The sequence below is a fragment of the Stegodyphus dumicola genome, chromosome 1, assembly GCF_044657685.1.
Source record: "Stegodyphus dumicola isolate Sdum_Otavi_A_Nest chromosome 1, ASM4465768v1".
Taxonomy (NCBI): Eukaryota; Metazoa; Arthropoda; class Arachnida; order Araneae; family Eresidae; genus Stegodyphus; species Stegodyphus dumicola.
Genome location: NC_140768.1, coordinates 119,882,026 through 119,904,393, shown reverse-complemented (window position 1 = coordinate 119,904,393; position 22,368 = coordinate 119,882,026). Strand labels below are relative to the sequence as shown.

The following is a 22,368-nucleotide window of genomic DNA, read 5'->3' as shown; positions in this document are numbered from 1 at the left end:
CACATTGGAGGCATGTTCATGCGCAGATGGTCTCTGCGCAACCAGTCGTACGTTTAGCATTTTTACCATGTTTGAGCTAGCCGTCCGACGTCGTACGGGTAGACACTTCCGGTAGACACAGCCGTAGACGGAAGTGTCTACCCGTACGACGTCGGACGGCCGTACGACGTCGGACGTTTAGCTGAAACATGGTAAAAATGCTAAACGTACGATTGGTTGCGCAGAGACCATCTGCGCATGAACATGCCTCCAATGTGCCATGCGAATCAAGCGCCATTTTGTTCTCGAACGTGGTGGGGTGGTGTAGTCTTAAGTATGCGAGTGATATCTATTGTTCCAAATTTTAAGTTGAAATTCAAATAAATTAAAATTCTAGTGCTTTTTCCACTTAAATGAATAGTCTTTTTTTAATTTAATTGTCTTTTTGATTAATTTTAATCATTATATTTTTTCTTGCACAGACCGCAATTATAGGCATAATTCGTTTTCTGCTGAATGTATAGGTAAGAATTATTTTTGAGTTTGTAAATATTTAATTAACTTTGAATACAAAATTATTTATGAATTGTATATAGTTTATTGGTTTGTGTGTGCAGTTAAAAGGAAGAAAAAAAATTCGTGTCGTTTATGTACTTATTCACCCATTTTTCTTATTAAATACTGCGATATGTAATATATTCTTGTATTTCTGTGTTCTTTTGAAGAAATATACTCATTTTTTCATGTTCTCTTTGATATCGTATTAATAGTAATGTTAAATATCTGGCTGAGCAAATATTTTGGTTATCTCCGCTCAACTTTCCAGACGTTATTGGAAATCAGCTTTAATAATGCATCTAGTTGAACATGCTTAGCCAGAAACATTAACATATTAACTTCAGCCGAGCTAGAGCGTGTAATATTAATACCAAAAGCCTAACATTCTATATACACTTATTGTAAGCAATTCTAGTATTATTCTGTTATTTGTAGCGAAATTAAAAATTGCAGCAAGAAGCAGTAACTTTTGCTGTGATGGTTGTTTTATTATTCAGCCCAGTTAATGTTCTCTTGCCTGTATGCAGTGTGGTGTGGGTATGATATGGCTATTCTCATTCTTGATTGTAAGGTAAAATTTATAATTCATTATTTGCTTAAATGAATAGCTTTCAATTGTAATTATTTATGTTAATTCATTTTTTTTAAAGCAAACTGGTGATTGCGATCTTTTTTCCCTGAATTTCTGCATGTATAGGTTAGTAAAAAGTATATTTGTAATTATTTAATTTCGGTACAAAATGTGTATTAAATGTATATAATTTGTATGTATTATTAAATTTCAGAATGTAGTTGCAGATTAAATAATTACATTGTTCTGCTCGATTCAGGGTAAGAAATGAATATGGTGTACTTCAAAGGTATTCTTTCAATGCTGTGCGCATAACTCTATTTTCTTATTCAAACGTAATTGTATGGTGTGGCAGTGATATTGATGTGCTTTTTTTTTTTTTTTTTTTTTTTTTTTTTGCTGCTGCTTATGTACTTATTTACCCAATTTTTTATTACATTCTGTGAACAAATTTATAATTTTGTTGTTGTTATTGGATGAGCATTGGTGCTAAATGTCTAGCTGAACAAATTAATATTTTTCTTAATATCAGCAAATATTTCACTTATGTGTTCATTTGGCAGCATTTACTGCAAATCAGTTTTAATGTTGCTTCTTCTTAACCAGAAACATTAACATCGAAGTTGAGCCAAAGTATGTTTTGCCAAGAAGCTAATGTGTGCTATTTTTTATGAGATTCTGGCCATGTCTAACCATATGCTTTTGCAGTGCCTTTCTTATTTTTTTGTCTGCCATGGTCCATATGATTTGTTTTTAGGATTACAGTATTTTTAAATTGTTAAACTTGTACTCATCTTCAAACATGTCTTTTCACAACAGCAATATGGTAAAACTAGATATTACGGTCCAGATTGGCGAGTTTCAAAAACATTGCCAAGTCGCCAAATCGATAGTTTTCATGTGTTTTAGAAAATCGCTAACTCATCATATCGCTGGTTACAAATTTGAATTAATTCTGTAAACATGCAAAAATATCTAAAACAGGACTTCCAGAAAAACAATGAAGAATCACCCACTGCTTGGTGCATTTTTAAGAATTACGCATCCTCGGTATCCACGTACACATCGACCAATTTTTTACTTGAAGAAACATCTTAGAATTGCACAACTGCAGAGTCGTAGGCGAGAAGTTGAGTATGCAGCTGAAATCATAGAATGAATGTCAGTTTGTGTTTGCTTCACTGTGTTTCAACAGTTCTTGTGTTAAGTTGGCATTAAGGTAAAAAATTACAAGAAGAAAGGTTCAATGTAACCTTTGTATGTATTTATGGGATTTTTGTCTTTGTAACAGAACGATTACCACATCAACAAATACATTTTAAACTATAAGAAAGCTCATTCTAATAATGTATTGAAAAAGTGGAAAATGAGGGAAATATTTGTATTAATTTGAGCACTGTAAAGTGGGGGGGGGGATATAGTAATCCATCATTGGCAGGTCTTCAATAAAGCAACATGCATCATAATAATCATCTTTATGACTAAAGGTAAGAATCAGCCACAGTGACAAAAAAAAAAAAAAAAAAAAAATCCCTATTCTGATTTGACATTCAAAGTTAAAATATGCATCAGATGATTGTATAGTTCATTAATGCCATATATTTTGTTAATTTCACAAAACTGGATCAAATTATTTCGTAACAGTAATTATAAATTTCATAAAGTTGCCAGCTGGAATGTCCTCTGGAGCAGGATTTTTAATTTTCTTTTCTGTTTCAAGGGCAAACTTGCTAGCAAATTCCAATCTGTGTAATTATGTCATATATTAACCCATTATATGCTGTGGTGCTCATTTGGTTATCATAAACAGTCAAAAGTCTTTAATTTGGACTCTTCGGCGATTTCGGATTATCGGTTTTTTTGTATTATAGCTCATCAGTTTAAATCTTTTAAGATGGCATGCAGAAATTATAAAATTAAAAATATGAAATAAAGAGCAATTATGATCTAAAGGGTATCAAAATTTACAAAAAAAAAAGTTTAATATTTATTTGTTTACTTTATTAAACTTTTCTTTCAACGTGCGCATGTGTAAAGCATACATTACGCATAGTTGAAATTAGAAAATTGTAAGCAGAAAACTATTTCATGTGTATTCGTGATATTTATAATGATGAATTTGATTTAAATCATATCAAAGACGGAGGACATCGAGATGAAATACTGCATTTAGTGAGGAATTATAAGCCGAATAAAATAAAAACATCTGCCCTGAAGATGAGGATAGTGCTGACAGATCAACTTCCAGTTCAATGTGCGCTGCAACGTACCCCCCCCCTCTCCCGCAGAGCAGCGCGAAATTGATAAACAGATTTCGGAATGGTTAGAGAAACAAATCACCTCTCTGTCACTTTCTTCATGCCTTTAACCATTTTTTGCAGCAATTCCACTTTTTGTTTGATGGACATCAAAACATGCTTTCGCTTGTAAATCCTTTGATATCTCCAGAATCGGAAACTCTTTTTGACATAATCGAAAGTTCAAGCTTACTTTTTATAAAATTGCTCTAACAGTCTGCAAAAAATAATAAGCCGGATCCAATTAGAAGAATAAGGAACAACGCGATCTGCAACATTAACTGAAATAGATAATTTTAGCTTAGCTTATACCGTCCATTATACATTAAACGCATATGCGCATGCGTTTAAGCATGTGCAGAAAGTTTGTAGCTTTGAGGTCCGGATTATAGATCATTCCAGATTAAAGACTTTTGACTGTACTTTAAGCCACCTAGTAACACCATCTAGCTATCTCGGAGGGAAAAAAAGGCAACATTCAACTCATCCACTGAATGTCATTTGTAGAAAACCTAAAGTGATCACTACCTATACGCTCTTATGCTGAGCTCATGTTCATTTCCACATTCCACTCTCCTCTTATCACAAAAGTGAAACATGTGTTTTGAAAACGGATTAGACATAGTGGATTGAGGCTAATTTTGGTCATTGTGATTTTACTATATTATTAGTGAGTGTTGATTAAAGCGGTTATTTACTTCTATCAACAGTCCCTGCTAGACGGGACTTTCCTGAGAAACAAGTTTTTGGTATCACTGGTTTAAATGAGAGGATACTTAGAAAAAAAAGAATCCCACCTAGCTACAGAAACAATGTAGCGGCTATGTGATATTTCTTCAAACCTCGCCAAAAATGTTTCAGCTGAAATTCTGTCCGGGGTAGAAATGAACCAATCAGATGAAAGTTCTGCTTCTGAAGGATCACGTGGTCCCAATCTGAGCGATAACGGGTTTCCTGGAAATGTGCGGGTTCTGAGAATTGCCCCTTTTGTCATCCAGTTCGGCATAGCCGAAAGATAATATAATTTTAAAAATTAGATAATGCTTTTTTTTTTTTTTTTTTTTTTTTTTTTTTGGTCAGTGTAATTTGTATAGATGATGGACACAAATTCATAAAGCCGCATTTGGAGATTACAGTTGATACTGAGTAGAATTTTAACAAGCATTTTATGATTGCATTGTACAAGAAAAGGCTTGAGAAAAGCTTTGAAAGAATTTAAAGATAATATGGGATTCCCAGAACCTCTGTAATTCTGCCTTTGAAGATGATGGCAATGATTTTATAAACGTGGAGCTTCCTCCACAGCAGGTTGATGGAGTTTTCTGATGATGGACTAGAGGCAGAATGAGGCATTGCTAGGAGTGACAAGTGTTATTTAAGATTCTGTGCTTAGCAATGAATCATTACGGGCATTTCAATAGAGATTAAAAATTGTCTTCAGTTAGTCATTTATCTTCAGTAACATACGAGAGGATGCTGAGCAGGCACTGGATGCTGTAGACACACTAATGTTTGTGAAAAATGCAACACCATGAAGGAATTGTCGGAAATGAATGAAATTTATTCCGCATATTACCAATAGTGATACAAGTAAACGATCACATTTACAAACAAAAAAAAAAAAACGAAAGTTGGAAAATCAGTACTTTGGGTTTCTGTCATGCTGAGCGAGAGCCTGTACACATCGTGGCATTGAATCGTATAGGTTCTGAATGTAATCCTGGGGAATGGCTTTGAATTGATGTGAAAGTTCAGTTTCAGTGTGTGGCCCACTAGCTGTACGTGCGAGTCGGTGACCGATGAAATCCTGGGCATGCTGATTGAGCAACATATCTGGGGAAGATGCAAAACCTGTTGTACCTTAAAGAAGACTTGTGCACAGGCATTTTTTTCCCCTAAAATATAGTGCCTGGAATGCATCAAATAATGCATACTCTGTCATCATTATACTCCAGATTGTAGCAAGATTTGTTGGAGAAAGCAACTTGTTGCCACAGAGCACGCCAAGCTCTGAGTTGCAGTGCTCACTGCAGTCGGAGGCATATGTTACTCAGCGACAGGGCAATCCTGCGTAGAGGAACCCTTACATGCAGTTCATGTTGCAGAAGACAGCGACGAACACTTGTAACCGTGCTCCAATATTGTACTAACATACGAGAGGATGCTCTACAATCCATCACAGCCATGCAGATGAGGTGTTTGTCGTCCTGTGCTGTTGTGTGCCCCATTGCCAGGATTTCACCTTGTTTGGTTCTCGCTGTCCATTTCTTCCAAACATGCATCACTGTTGTGGCATTGTGCTGCGTGCGGGCTGTCATTGTTTGATATGAAAGTCCACCCTCTTGCATACAGACGATGTGGCCTCGTTCAAACTTGTTGGTATGGCATCCTCTGCTGTTGACGAGGCATACTGAGCACAAATTAAATGTTCACTGCAGACGGAGGATGATAAACAGATTTCAGCACAACTTTACAGTCCTTTACAACTGCCAGTTCTCGTTTCATGCATGCATAATCCCTTTGTAATTCTAATCATTTGTATGTCTTAATTCACTTTACATTTCATGTAAGTTTGGTTCAAAGTGCATAATTCCTTCATGGTTGTGATTTTCACAAACATTAGTGTATATTAGGTAGTCCTAACTAAAAAAGCATCTTGAAATAAAAGTATGCAGTTGTCCAGATCAAATGTTTATTTTACAGAAAAATATAAACAGCTTATGCATACATGCATTGTTTTTATAGGATTCTGATCATACCTGAATAATAATTTTTCACTAAGTTGTATTTTACAATAATTCTTTCAAATAAGTAACAGTTACTTATCCATTATTTTAATTAAAAGAATTTTGTATATATTTTTGTTCTTATCAACTAATGAAAGGGATGTATATGTATTAATTTTATAAAATTCATGTGAATGTATGCAAATAAATTGTTTATAAATGTCACATAAGTTTATACCTCCTTAAACCATTTTCATGTAAAACAGAAGCCTTATTCATAACAATATAATCAAACATACCAAGGTATAATTTTATTAAGTCCCCGAGTTACATCAGTATGAACTTATGATGGAACTATTGGACCAATACTCATCATGAGTTGAGAATTACTTATAATTTGTCAGTAGGCATGTATGAAAATGGGTTTTGTAATTAATATTGAATGTATAACTTTTTCTTTTCATATAAATACAGGATTTCATGTCTGCAGATAATGTATTACAAGAGGCTGTTGTGTGCCAGTGGACAAGCTGGTGAGAAGCTGAACACTAATAGCTTGAATCCTGGTGAATGGACTGCCTGCATAAGCGTCGTCATGATTTTTCCACGTGTAATATGAATGCAAGCCAGTTTGCCTTAAAGCATCCCTTCTTGGAAAATATCTTCTAATGTTTCATCACAAAAATCAGCCAAAAACTGTTTCTCATGATTTGAAAAATACGTATAAAGGAAGTCAAATTTAATTGATAAATTGTGCATGCTGAGATTGTATACTACATCATATACATTTTTTTAATATATTTTCTGTATCTCTAATGTTGAGAATTTTGATGTTTTAATTTAACCCTGAATAAAATGTTAAGTACTATAAGCAAAGTAAGCAGTTTTGTATTTGATGTCAGAACAATATTTTTTTAATTTTTTTATTTTATACTTGTATATTTTTTCTTATGATTGGAATTTTAGTACAAATTATTTTGGCATGATGTGGCCTGTTCTCATTTAAAATGCGTTTTGTATTTTTTTTTTTTCTTCTGTTATTTGCATTATAATAGTTTGGCCATAACAACTATGGATGCCAAATCAACATGTATGGGAATAACTGTATTAAATTTTGAGAAAACCTTTAGGTGTCATTTATTATAAAGGTTGAGATGATTGTTTTTATAAATTCATTCATTCTTATCTATTTAAGAATTATCATTTAACATAAAAATGTGAAATAGAATAATATATTATAATACTAAATAAAATATACTTTTATATATATATATATCCAAGCTCACTATATGCACACTCAAAGAGATACATTTCTTTTTTGTGATGTATGTGATGATAATTTACTGTTATGTATCTTAAGTTGTTCAAAAATAGTGCTCATTTTTCATAATGCACCAAACAAACCTCACATAATTAATTTAATAAAATATTATTGCAGAGACATATTTTTGAAATTGACATTAGTCCTCTATCCGTCCGTCCCATAGGGATAACTATGGGGCAGATTCCTACTGTCATCTACAATATGTCCAAGCCCTTCGCCAATGACAGTTGCTTCTCAATACCCGTATTTTACAATTAAATTCATGAACCTGATCTGGCTGAGTTTCATATCAGGGGAATTAAAAAAGCAAAATAATTCATTACCTAAAACCATTTTTCTCCAACTAGCTGGATGATTATGTGATTGGTGTGCATGGATGGTAATGTGAAAGGATATGATTAGATTTCTTCTAGGTCATAACAGTTTTTAATAATGGAAAGCTCTTGTTCTTTTTTCTTTAAATTCTTGTTTTTTTTTTTTTTTTTTTTTTTTTTTTTTTAAATTTCAATGCACACTTTTTTAAAAGCAAACTGAATTAGCTGGATGATCACTACAAGTTTCTTGACATGTTTAAAAGTAAAATATTGTATCTACATTCATTTTGAATAAATTGATATTACTATAGTCTGCAATCATTGAGTTCATTTTAAGATTATTTGTCCTTTTTTTGTTTGTGGAATAGGAGGCTGTATTTTTTAGATTTTCTGTTTATTTAGCCAGTTTTCTATATAATGGCTAACATAAAATATAATTTATGTTAGCCATTATATAGAAATTTATGTGCCCTGTTTTAAAAATTATGTATATCTTAATTTAAGTTTGTCTCATGTCAGATGAACAATGCTGCTAGTCTGGTTGAGAAATTAAGAAAGTCTGACCATTCCATGAAACATCTTTTAGAACAGCTCACTGATTAAAATACATATACACACCAATTAACTGTGCTCATCAAAAGTGCTGTATTATTTAATGCTTCTTCTGATGAGCAAAATTCAAAGCATTATTTCTCTTGTTTCCTGTGTATGAAGTTTGTAGCAAAATGGAATTATTATTTTTTTAAATTTCATTTAATGATATCACTATTTTTATATGTCTGATAATGATCAACTGCATAAGTAATATCTATATGCAAACATAAACCAAAATCTTGCTTTAGAAGAATACCCACCGGTGTCGGTTCTCGAATAGATAAGACACAGAATACTGGTGATACAATTTAGGTTTGAATTCTATCAAATGGGCTAGCTACATCTCTGTTTTTACAGTTTACCCTATGTTTAATATGAATACAAGTCAGTTTCATTCAAAAAGTGCTCAAAGAAGGGCATCTCTTCTTTTAAGCAGATATCCCTCATGACCTTTGCCATAAAATTTCAACAGCTGAGCATGTACTAAAAGATAACACAGTATACAAATGTCCATTTTATAACTTTCAAATGAAGTGGTCGATTTAAATTTAACATCTGGTGCTATAGCAATATACGAGACTTGGGTAAACAGCCAGTTGATATGGTCTAAGGAACAGGGTTTTTAATTTTATTTTATTTTCGTTTAGCAAACTAGCTTGCCTATGCATATATGCAAGTCTAATTTATTTTTTACAAAAGATTCATATTAAAATACATACACATATGACAAAGAAATGTATGCACATAAGCTATAACTAATAAATCAATTGAGCAATATGTGAACATAGATGCTAATGGTTCAAGTGTCATGTAGCAGGGTATGACTGCAAACCCTATAGTGGTGCTGCAAACAAAAATTAGTGTCTGATTCAAAGCAGGCATAAAAACTAGTATACAGTTTGTCCCCATATGACACAAAACAAAAAGTATGTAATCAGAAAAAAGATCATGTAGACATTGATTTACCCAACTTATAAGCTTCGGTAAAGGCCTTATCATTCGCCTTAAATCTGTAGAATGATCAGCACCCTTCTGCTTTGGAAACAGCTCCAGAAAGACATGTTAACCTAATCCACACTACAGTAGAACATGTGCCTCTGAACCATTACCATCGAAACTGCAATTTCAGAGTCACTATGTACACTAATCTCGATATTAAAGCACTGGTAGCTCTATTTGAGATTGTGCTATTGTAGATGAGTGTAGAGCACCATAGAACGGTGATGTATAATATTAGGTTTATTTAGGAGCCAAAAAAAAAAATATTGAGAATGACCTATCCTGGATTCGAAATCTGGGCTTAAAGACTGCCATCCAGAAGTGCTTCTAATTACATCATGAAAGCATGCATTGAGAAAAAAGAAAATTCCGTACATTCTTCCCCATTTAAAAGGCAGTTGGGGAGGTGGTAACCTAATTGCCACCTGCTGGTGGTGAAGAATTATCGTCTACCACATTTTAGTTTGGGAACCACTTGGTTAGTTGGTTGAGCCTTTAGGTATTTATTTGAAATAGAAAATATCAGCGAATGACCGCCCCAGGATTTGCATTCTGGATTTCCCTATTGCCAGCCGAACGTGGTTCTAATTAGAACACGAAGCCAAGCGGTAAGGAAAGAGAAAATTAGTGACTTAGTATCTTATTTTATTTTGGCTGCACACAGTTCCTATATGTAGCTAAGCGAATTTCCCGGTCAGTAGCATAAATCCCAACCTTCCTAGTGGACAGCGTGCTTCCGCTCCTGTAAAATATTGCGATTTAAGAAGTCATCCACGATAGCTGATCAGTTCTGCAATTATATAAATAATAAAAATTTCAAATGAAATGGAGAAATTAATGTATTGTTAGTACAAACAAGAAGATGCAACAAAAAGATCAATTAGGAGATCACTTAGGGTCCGGTATTGTACAGCATGCACATATACGTAGCATGACATCTATGGGGTGTAGGAGAGGGTATAAAGCATGGTGTATGCTCAAAACATGAACGGAAGCTACTGTACGGTACACTCGGTTTTAACAACATCGATTTGTAGTCTCAGCGTGACAGTTCTATAGACAATATCTGGACGACTTTGTCTGGAAGTTTGAAAGAAGGCCAAAGTGCCACTATACACATCATGTCAGTAGTTTGGATTACATTTCGAACAAAGGGAGCAGCTATCAGAATGTTTAGTAATGCTCATTGCCAAATTAGACTTTTATATGCCCGTAGCACTTCAAAGATTTTGCTGCCTCCACATACATCTATAGTATAACGCCTCTTTCTCATCATTCCCTCTTTCTCGGGCTTGGATTAAGTGCACTAGGTATCTTCTAAAATCTGCAGTGAGAATTTTATTTTTGTGGACCCTTTGCACTCTTTGTTTGAATCTTTAAGCACCTTTTAGTAACGCCGCCTTTACCTGATGCCCTAAGCACCTGCTTACTTTCCTTAATGGCTAATCCAACTCTGGTAGTGGTTTTCCACAAACAACCACGCCAGGATATGAAGAACTGATATCTTCTCTTACAGATGATGAGTTGGGTTCAGTTTATTTAGTTATGGTGAAACATTCGAGGGCTACCTGTCTAAGGGAAGGGATGGCTTCGTGAAAGACTTTCTAAGGGAAATTGGACTATATATAGGTTACACATATGGAAACCATGAAAACGCTTAGTTAGCAGCCAATCTGCTCGCCGGGATTCGAGGCCCGGCCCGAGTTTATCGGCTTTACCGCTCGGCCACTGGAGAGCCGTCTTTAGATGATGCGATATCTATGCTAATGACTCTCATCATCTGGTGGTGGTGAAAGTGGGTGACATCCTAAGATGCATGCAATCTATTACTGGACATCCAATATGGCTAAAGACTTGGCTATAGTTTTCAGCGCCTAAAGACAGCTGCAGATTTCATACACCCTTCTGTTTTCTAAGTATGGAAACCGTTTCATTCTAAAACTTCGTCAGTTTGGCATTTCCGTGACACTACGCCCAGGGACAGTTGTCCACCCTCGCCCGTCTCTAGCTATAACAGTGATATCACTACGAAACAATCTCATGGTGTTTTGATCGCTTTGCGGACTTTCATGCCTTCTCGTCGGAGGCAGTGTCTTCTGTAGTGTTGCAAACAAAAGATCTGAGTAGCTCCAGTGGAGTGGCGAGCATAACTGGCGCCCGCGGCAAAATACCTTTTTGGCGCCCCCCTTCCCGAAAAAAACACAGTGATATGATGAAAATCTTGTTTGGAGACCATTTGGCGCCCCTTTGTGGAAGTGAAATGCTTGGTCGCTATATGAAGCTCCATACATCTGAAGAAGATTAATTCACTACTGACTGCAGTTGTGCTAATGTTCTTCTCCTCACGTGCATCTTTTCCAAGATTCTTCGCGAACAATAATGCTACACTTCAGGGTATACCAACTGTCGCTAGCTTGTTAAGGAGTGAAGATATAGCACCTGTCTTAGCGTAGGCATTCTGAAGGCTGTCGTATGCTCCAACTTAATATATGGTGCCTTCATAGCTGTAATCAGCCCTGCAAGAAGAATTGAACATAATTTCTCAGAAATTCGTGGACGATCTCGTACAGAGCATGAATATACAGTAGAGAGACTGCATCACAATTAAGTAGGATTATATCCCCTAGTGATAATTGCGTTTGTGTTACCCTTATCATATGGGAATTCACCTTCTGATTTGAGTAGAATACAGATGCATTTCGAATCTGCTTTTGTATCTTTTGCATTCCTTTCTTAGTCAGTGTTGTCACATTTCTCACTGTCTAATACGTTGACGATGTTATACTATGCTTTGCACCATTCTAATTACTGCTTGCACATGAGACATAACATGCGAAAATCTATCTGTCTCAACCAATATACACCAATACCTGACAAAGAATCCAAGCACGATATTTCAGTAGGATAAAGAACGCCACTCATAGCTTATTGCCCAAGACTGGCTACGTCATTTACTGACACTTACACAACCTACCTGCTCCAAAAATATGTCCCTTGTTGAGTATAAACCTACCAGTAAATTTGGTGAATACTGTTAGTTCGACTGGTTTGAAATTCCAGCGAACGGACTGGTCGCATGGGAGTTTTTGATGTTTTCTTTTGCACAATGTGAATGCCAGCTAGTTTTCTTCGAAACGTCCATCATGAAGCCATCAAGAATCTTTGCTCTTCTTTAGACAAATAGCCCTCAAGTGCTTTTCTAAAATCAAACAAACCAAATCGAACCTTTAAAAAGTGCTCCGCAAAAGCATCCCTGTTCTTAGGCAGAAAGCCCTTGCGTGCTTTGCAGTGATCAAAATAATGTGTCTTAAGCTCTATCTGGCCTGCGTAGGCTCAGTGCTTCGATGTCCTCAATATGAAACACATTATCTAGCAAGTGTGGAATGTTTGTCATAGGATTATACGAGTGCCTGTTCAATTTTATGCCTCAATGCATTGTGGTCAGTACTTAATTTCTAAAAGAAGAAGGACTATGAAAGGTCGTCAACAAAGATAAAAATAAAGAAAAAATAAAAATAAAATGTAAATTAATAAATAAAATTAGATAATTCAATTTAATTAATGAAAATAGTTCAGTAGAAAATTGAAATACCGGAGCTCATCTTAATTTAGACTCCAACAGGAATTATACTTTTGCTCAAATAGTGAGAAGTACTGGGACTGGATTTTAGGTGGATTAAAGACGTGACTATGACTTGAGATCGTACTGAAGATGATTGCACTGCATGCATATCCTTCTTTAATTGACCTGCTGCTCTGTTTTGATGAGCAGATCTCAAAACAAGAGAATAGATAAACAAGAGCTAAGTTCAGAATACAGAAAGCAAACGGAATTAACATTTTTTATGAAGAGCATTGCTTATAGATTATAGGTCACATAATATCATGATAAAAGGTGTTTATTACGCTAACCTGTTGACTCAACTTGTACTAGGCCCACCAGCGGCCGAGAGGTAAATCCGCTGAATGCTAGTAATTCGCTCAGAGTTTTATCTTGACGAATAGGCTGGCTCCAGAGGAGATTTTGCTGTTTTCCTCATGTATAAAGAGAATCAGAGCCAGTTTTCCTTTTATTGTTCCTTTGAAAAGGCATATCTTCTCTTATACAGATAGTTCTCACATTTTTTTGACGTAATAATCCAATACAATTCCGATTAACTATAAAATTGTGTAGCAATCTCAGCAGTAAAATTCCGCTATGCATAAAAACGCTGCAGCACACAAGACTAAAATTTGCCAGATTGCTGTTCCAGGAATAATAATTTCAGCTTATAGCCTATGCACAATGTTCACTAGACCTTGTCATCATTCTTTTTTGTTTCAAAAACAGAAGAAGTATTTGTATATTTCATACTGCAGTCTGATGATGATTTGAATGATGTTCAGGAATGATCTGAAGGCTGTCATAAAAAATATTTTTATATTGGAATTCAATGCGTAATTGATTGCTGTACTAAATGCAAATGTAAAAGTCTACATAGGAAACTGAAAATGGAATTTTAGACATTTATCTTCTACAAATTTATTATGCTTAAACTTACTGAATATCTCTATATATGGAATAAAATTAAGCAGAGAGAAGGAATATTTCACAAATGGCATGACATGACAAAACTAAAATGTACATAGGCTGTACAATGAAATTTCTACCACTTTGAAGATGTAAGACACAGAGCTCTTAAGTTGTCTGAATAATTTAAAAATAATACACTTGTTATGAATCCAGGTAAACATTGAAATTTAAAATGGAAGTTAGATTTTGAATGTTGATCATAAGTTTCAAGGCTATTAAGTTAAAATGCAGAAAACTTTTCAAAAGAGAAATTAAAAAACTACTGAAAACAACAAATTACAGAATAAATGTATTCACAAAAAAAAAAAAAAAAAAAAAAAAAAAAAAAAAAAAATCACAGGAGTTCACCAGACAAACCAGTTAAGAAAAATAATAATTGAACTAAGGAAGTAGCTGTTATTTTGGAAACAAATGAACAAAAACTTTTCATTTGAAAAATAATAAAAAAAATATAGAGATTTTAAATCATTAGTGAAAAGATCATTAAAAATGCCAGTGTGTAACTGTATTAGAAATCTCAGCTCTTCTACATATAAATCCATTAGTAACTTTAAATAAATAAATAAAGGTAATACAAGACATTCTGATGGTTCTGATGAAGTCATACATGTGTGCTGATTCATTGCAGTTAGCAATATTTCTTGAAATGTGTTGGTCCTGAAATCAGTTTCTCATTTATTTCAAGGTTTTGAAAAGAAGTAAAAAAAGTATCAAATTGGTTAAAATTTATTCAAAGGGGTTAAAACAAAAAGAGCGGCATTTATCTCATGTACATATTTTAATTCTTTTAGAACTTGTATTTTAGAACCACCAAAAATTGTTTTCAGATTTTTTCATTAAATAGCTTCACAAAACTCACTTCATTCTCTGACAACTGAAAGTATTAAATTATATTGCTTGTATTATTTATTACTGTACTAAAAATGGTCTGCCTTAATAGATGTTGTGTATCATTTATTTTTAGATTATTATATTAGATTAAGTTTATTCTTATAGGAAAAAAAAGTAATAATGTATATATGTGCAAGATAAGTTGGTAAAAAGGTTAATTTTTTTGATTGTTTACTTAGAACATCCAACAGAAGTCATACACTTAAAATTTATATGTATAAATTGATTCACATATCTGCATTAAACTGAATATTTTTATTACATTATCTTAGAATAATAATGTAGTTATGTAGAATTTACTAATATTTTACTCTATATACATACAAATATATTGCATTATTTCAGACTTCCATATTTAGATATTTGGATAAAAAGGCCAAGCATTTTTAGATGTCAAATCTGTAAATATTATAAAGCAAAACTCTTACAGGAAAAAAAAAAAAAAAAGGGAAAAGAAAAGGACATTTGAAGTACAGTTCTTATACTAGAAATTCGGTGCTTTAAACCTATAAGTTCTTTTGATAAAGTTAATGATAAGACATAGTGCTGCCATTTATTTTTAAATAGAATATATAAATATGTCATCTATTACTTGAATATAATGTATATATATTAACATATAAATATCCTTGAATATGATGTATAATTATCTTCAGGAAAATATTCATAACATAATAATTTTTCTAACAAAAATAATCATCTGTTATCATACTTCAATACCATAAAATATATTTGGAGGTAAAATGACTTTCCTGTATAAAGTTTTATTTTTGAGCTTATGAGGACAGGATATGATAATAAAACAAATACTGCATAAGTCATTTGTAAGCGATTATTTTCTATATTCAGAAGTCACATATATTTATAAAAAATACCTTAGAATTATCTTTATTATAATTTTGTACATATCACCCTCCTTCTTTTCAATATTAAATATAAGAGAGTCAATTGTGTTTTTAATAAATCATCAAGTACACTATCAAAAGGTAAAAAATTTTCACGTCTTTATATTAAAATTTGAGTTCTTCTAAGAGTTTAAAACAAACTCACACACAAAAGTTTGCTGTAGAAACCAAAATTATGATAAAAAATTTCTAAACTTTTCTTTTAAGGAGCTGGGTGGTTTGTTTACATTCTTTTTCAGCAAGACATTTTTCGAGACCAGACTAAAAAATGTATGTATGCATGTATATCTGTGCACACACACACAAACGTATGTACACACATATACATATGCTACATGAACACCTACATCGGTACATACAAGCATATGCACATACATTTCTAATTCATCTCCTGAACACACTCTTTATGTATATAAATGCTTCTGTATGCAATTTTATAGAAATATTTAGCTATGCATGACAGAAAAATTACACAAGGTTTTAAGACAATTTTTCAATTTCCTTTCGTAAGAATGTGATTTTACTGTTTGCATGCGTGATTTATTTAAATCTGTTGATAAGAATTTCAAGAAATTTTGATTATTTGTGTAAACTCCTCATCAGTATAAAATGATCAAACATTAGCAATTTAAAACAAGAATAATATTCAGATATATTCAATGTTCTTTATTTTAATTAATGTTTTAGATATCTATCAAGAATGATAGTAATTAGTCATCAAACGAAATAAAAAATAACTTTTTCTTGATATTCTAGCACTACACGGAAAAGCAATTCACCCTTCCGATAATCAACACAAATGTAAACAAACATCTCTTTACGACTGGTCGGAATGCGCAGAAATCACGAAAGTGTCTCTGCGCAACTAGTCGTACGTTTAGCATTTTTACCATGTTTCAGCTAAACGTCCGACGTCGTACGGGTAGACACAGCCGCCGTAGACACCTTCGTAATCGATAAACGACGGCCATTTCATTATCGATGACAAGCGTCTGCCTATCGAAAGTAAAAGGAAAGTCTGGGCCATCTGAAAAAGCGGCGACCTTATTACTTAGGAGATAAATCATGCACGTACCACATTCATGCGATCTTTCTCCAGTATGTGAAATTTTAAAGGATGTTTCCAGATGTATGATTTTCTGCATAATTCACATTTGTGAGGTATCTCACCAGTGTGGACAATAAAAAAATAGAGGAATCTGAGCTTTTATAGCTTGTGGAATAAAATGAAAACAAATCATACAAATATGCTTAATCTCCTCTATGAATAAATTATATAATTTTATGCATATACACTCAGATTTCTAATTTCATTTGCTGTGAGAATCTTTTATTCGATGATTACTTTTTAAATATTTTTCTAGTAATGATAATTTTTATTGGAAAAAACTGCTATTAATTAGAGCTATTTTTTTAATTCATTAATAAGGTGAGTAATTATCAACTAATTTATCAGTTCGTGTTTTAATTACTCCAAAAAGTAAACTTAGAGAAGCCGTGTTTCTAAGTAAGCAGTATTATAGATTTTGACATTAATATCTATGCATGTCTTTATATTAATGTCTTTGATTTAACATAAGACCACGGAATATTCATTCTGCCCCTGCGCGGAATATTTAAAGCCGTTTTTAAAAATATAAGCATTCTTAAAATTTGATAACATAAAATATACATTTTTGTGCATACTATAGTAAAAAAGACTTTAGAGGTGCAAAATAAGACATTCACTTGTTCCCTTTGTTATGGTGAGTGGTGGCAGTTGGCCGTGATTGTTATGATTTTACCATGAAAGTGAGCTTTGTACGAGTGTGAAGTTTATATGAAATATTTTTGGTGAAAACTTCCATTAGTGCATCCAATCAACGTAAAAGATGATCGAAAAGTTATATATCATATATTCACCGTACAAGTGGTAAAATGTAGGCCCTGAAAATGTCGTAAATAATCAGTTTCTGCGTGTTAGTAATATTTCTGAAAAGTTCCGACAAGTCAAGAGCTGTATAGAAGCAATCTGATTCTCAATGCGTGAGAAAATTGAATCCTTTTATGTATATGCATGAAGTATTGAAAAATGCGTACTTCCATAAATGACTAATGCGAAGTAAATAACAGATCCATAGAATATAGAAAACATATGATTAAGAAGTATATGGATACTTATGTAAGTGTCTGGTAGCCAGCCACTATTAATATTTATAACAGAAAACTACAATAAAGTATATATATATTTGTATTAGCGATGTATCTGCAAGGTACATCATCGTTTTATTATATAGAGAAGTTCTTTGTAGCGAATCAAACAGTGTGTGATGCATATGCAATTAGTGAATTGAAGAAGCAACTATTATATTGTATATATAAGTCATTTTTCTATAAATATTAACTTCGGAAAACATGCATAGCAACAGAGATGAGAAACCATATAAATGTTTTGTGTGTAGCAAACCCTTTGCACAGGTGAGTGCATTAAAAAAACATGCATTTTTCCACACTGGTGAGAAGCCATATAAATGTGAAATATGCAGCATATCTGTTGCAAGCAAAAGTGCATTAAAAAATCATCTGTTTATCCACACTGGTGAGAAACCTCACAAATGTGAACTATGCAGCAAATCGTATGTCTGGAAACATCACTTAAAAATTCACATGTTTTCACATACTGGAGAAAGACCGCATAAATGTGGTATGTGCATCAAGGCATTTGCAGTCAAAAATGACTTAACAGCACACATGCTGACACACACAGGTGAGAAACCACATGCCTGTGTAATATGCAGTAAATCGTTTGCTCGAAAAACTCACTTAAGAGGGCACATGCGTATTCACACTGGAGAAAAACCACATGCATGTGATGTATGCAATGAGTCGTTTTCGACGAGAAATTACTTAAACAAGCACATGATTATCCATGAGGATGACAAACTTGGGGGTGAGAAATTACATGCATGTAATATATGTAGCAAGTCATTTAAACTAAAGAGTCAGTTAAGGGTGCACATGCTTGCTCACACCAATGTGAAGCCATATGAATGCAATACATGCAATAAGTCCTTTTCACAGAAAGGTCACCTTGAGCGTCACATGCTTATCCACAGTGGTGAGAAGCCATTCGAATGCGACATTTGTCTTAAGTCCTTTGCTCGCAAATGCCATTTAAAGCAGCATAAGCTTATTCATTCTGGTGAGAAAACGCATCAGTGTAATATATGTGATAAGACATTCACGTGTAAAAGTTACTTAACTTTACATATGCGTACTCACACTGGTGAGAAACCATTTAAATGTGATGTATGTAGTAAATCATTTTCACAGAAAGCTTATTTGAAATCGCATATGCATATCCATACTGATAAGAAAGATAATGCACAAGATTGGACAAGTGCTCAATATTGGGCACACCAGAGCCTTTTACTCGGCTTTAAGACTTCTTTATGTGGTTAACTAAATAGGTGATGGAATTGTAGAGTGTTTCCAGTTTTTTGATAGTTGAATGTTTTTTTTTTTAATTTTATTTTAAATTGAAATGATATAAAATTAACCATTTTGTAAATATTGTAATGTAATCTAAGTTAAAATAACTTCAGTTTAGACAAGCTACAGTAATATTTAAGCTGCAGCAGTATTTAAGTACTGATTTTTTCATGATTTTTAATTAAGGAACATTGAATTATATTCAGAAATTTCATTGCTTATTTTTATTATTTTTACTGAAATGACTTTCATTTTGGTTTTTGATAAATGTAAAAAGTTTCTACCCTAAAATATTTAAATAAAAAAGTAATTAATTAAATGTTTTTGAAAATTTAGAGTTTTCATCCACAGAGAACCTGTTGGCACTTCAGGAAAGAACCCTTTGGCACCGTTGCATTTTAGCTCACCAAGCTCGAGCCGAGCCGTAAACATGATTTTTAGTGCATGCAAATTCAAGTTAGCAGACAAAACAATATATTAAGCATATGGTAGTAAAAATTCACAGATAATAGGCATGTAGATGTCAAACTAACCGTTTAAATGTGATATGCAAAAATTAATTTGTATTAAATTCAAGTTAGCACAGAAAAGAATATATTAAGGATAAGACAATATATAAGCATTTATAGCGGAAATAAAAATTCATTAAAAAATATAAGGTAGTATTAATATACTGAAATTAACAGGTTAAACGTAATATACAGAAAAAAATTTGTCTTAAATTCCAAGGTAGCACAGAAAACAATATATGCCTTACACCAGCAGTGGTTTGCTAATTTTGATGACCATGGGGATGCATCGAACTATTCTGTCATCTTAGGTAATCAATATTATATTTTTATTTCAATTTAATCATCTATTTCTGTCACACCTGCCATCCTCTGAAAGGTTATTGTTAGAAAAGCATTAACAATATATTATCTTGTTAAAATTTTATGCTATAAAAATTGATTTATTCTCATAATTTTAGGTGACAATAACCAATAATAAAAAATAAGTTGGAAACCTCATGGTTCTGCGTGCTTACAGCTGTTAATAATTAAGAACACAATGTGAACAGCCGTGTTACAAATTAGCATTCACCCCTCCCGCCATATTTTCTTCCTTTCATCTCGAACCAAGAAACGGCTACGAAAACTTCTTTAATTATATGAAAATATTTCTATCTATTTGTTGTTAAAAAATTCAGAAAAAATAATAATAAATAAGAGAAGAATAATATAAATCTACAAATGCGAACAATGACAGTGATAATTCAACAAAATGAATGCAAGAGGAATGGTTGCAACCTTCGAACAAGCGAATAGGGTGAATCCACTGGGTGACCAGGTTTGAACTATTATCACCAAATTTGGCGATATTTACATTTACCCTGTTCTCTGCGGAAGTGCTTCCAAAATTTAGTACTTAATATATTAAGGCAACAACCTTCGTGCAGTTTGGCAACTTTTGACAGAAGAAAGAAATTATGACATTAACATGTTATTTAGTTCAGTAAAAGTTGCTTATCGGGTGCAAAGAAGCGATTCTGGTGACTTTCCTTTAAAAAGTAGCAAAACTATAGGTATTTATCTGAAGTTATCACCATATCAAAAAATACACCTTATCAATTAAAATTTTTGATTATCAAATAAGGTTCCTTCACATACATACATTCTTCCCATGTACACAGTGATCTGTTTTCACTTCCCCCCCCCCGAAAAAAAAAAGACACAAACTTAGTCTTCACATCAGCATGATCATTCAAGTATATAAAAATGGCAGCTGAACTGAAGAATTGTTTTATGCATGGTTACTAGCATATAGCACATTATGAAAATAGGCCTACTTATACTAAGGTCGTAGCAATAGTATGTAAGTACCAAAAATATTTTCTGCTGTATAACATCATTCTATTTTTTGATGCTACATTTTAATTAAAAATATTAATTTTAGTATCTACTACTATTTTAATATTTATTGTTTTTGTTATTTAATATACAGTCAAAAGTCGTTAATCCGGACTCGTCGGGACTTCGGCGATTCCGCATTATAGATCATCAGTTTAAATCTCGTAAGATGGCATGCAGAAATTCTAAAATTAAAAATATGAAACCGTAATTTATGAAATAAAGAACAATTATGATCTAAAGGGTATCAAAATTTACAAAAAAAAAAAAGGTTGATCTTTACAATATGGTAACTGGTAGTTTGGCGACATTTTGGAGGCGATAAAGGTTTCTACGTGAGACTTTGGTAATAATGTGAGCAGTACTCAGTTCCGATTACGCATTATTTTGTGTGAGGGAAATGAGAGATCATGGGATATGTCATGTGATATTAATGGACGAATTACTGTTCTTTAATCAGGAAAAAATCTGGAAATTTTGTATTTGGCTTTATTCTGTGTTGTGTGAAACAGTGTTTGTTAATTTTTGGATCCCATGGCCGTAACTAAAGTGAATTCGAAATGGCTATTTAGTGGTATTGAAAAGGGTAGTAATAAATGTTTCTTTAAGGTTGTGCGAGAGAGAAATAAAGATGTTTTATTATGTTATTTATTTTACCTGGTATCTCGCTGTGAAATATAAGTATGATTTTAAAGATACTGAAACAGAAAGAAGAAAAGTGTATCAGACACGTAATCAAGATTCTGAAGAAGATTAGGTAAGTTAGTATTTTTAATTATTTGAGGATATTATTTTTATGCATTGTTCTAAATGTAAGGAGGAAGTAAAGGAATTTGGTATTATTGGGAAAATTGTTATTAGCAATGATTTAGTTTAAAGTAATTAGGATTGTAAGGTAATTTTTATTAATTTAATGTATGTGCTCATTTATATTTTAAGTAGTGTTTTTGAATTTAATTATATTTTAATTAAATGATAGTTATTTTGTGAATTTTATGTTTGTAGGAATTTGGTATATGTTTTAGGTGAAGTAAACGTGCATGGAAACAAATTAAATATCTGACACTAAGTATTTGTAATGGTTGCGGTATGAATTCGTTGGTGACATTTATAATATAATAGGTGATTTAGAGGTAAAAGTTTTTGGATATTTTATTTATTTTATATGTGGAAATGCTCATATTTGGAAAGGGTAAATACTTTTTCGCGATCAGGTAATTTCATGTATGTTCTTTTTACCGGGTTTAAAGATTGAGAAAAGTGTCATTTTCGTGAAA

The 22,368-nt window shown here is 32.9% G+C and overlaps 1 protein-coding gene and 1 long non-coding RNA gene across 2 annotated transcripts; both read left to right on the top strand.

Annotated features, from left to right (window-relative positions):
• Positions 1-323: 323 nt before the first annotated feature.
• Positions 324-7,332, top strand: LOC146999227 (uncharacterized). The gene is made up of 3 exons (XR_015039542.1): positions 324-503; positions 1,188-1,234; positions 6,606-7,332. It is a non-coding gene; the product is annotated as an uncharacterized LOC146999227 (long non-coding RNA).
• Positions 7,333-17,454: 10,122 nt separating this feature from the next.
• LOC118203621 (uncharacterized) lies at positions 17,455-21,139 on the top strand. Its single transcript, XM_035375903.2, has one exon. It carries the CDS (start codon positions 18,126-18,128, stop codon positions 19,170-19,172), a length of 1,047 nt encoding a protein of 348 aa, XP_035231794.2. The 5' UTR covers positions 17,455-18,125; the 3' UTR covers positions 19,173-21,139.
• The last annotated feature ends 1,229 nt before the right edge of the window (positions 21,140-22,368 follow it).

What these genes read in the sequence shown, in the direction of transcription:
- LOC118203621 (XM_035375903.2), top strand. Translation starts at nt 18,126, where the DNA reads ATGCATAGCAACAGAGATGAGAAACCATATAAATGTTTTGTGTGTAGC.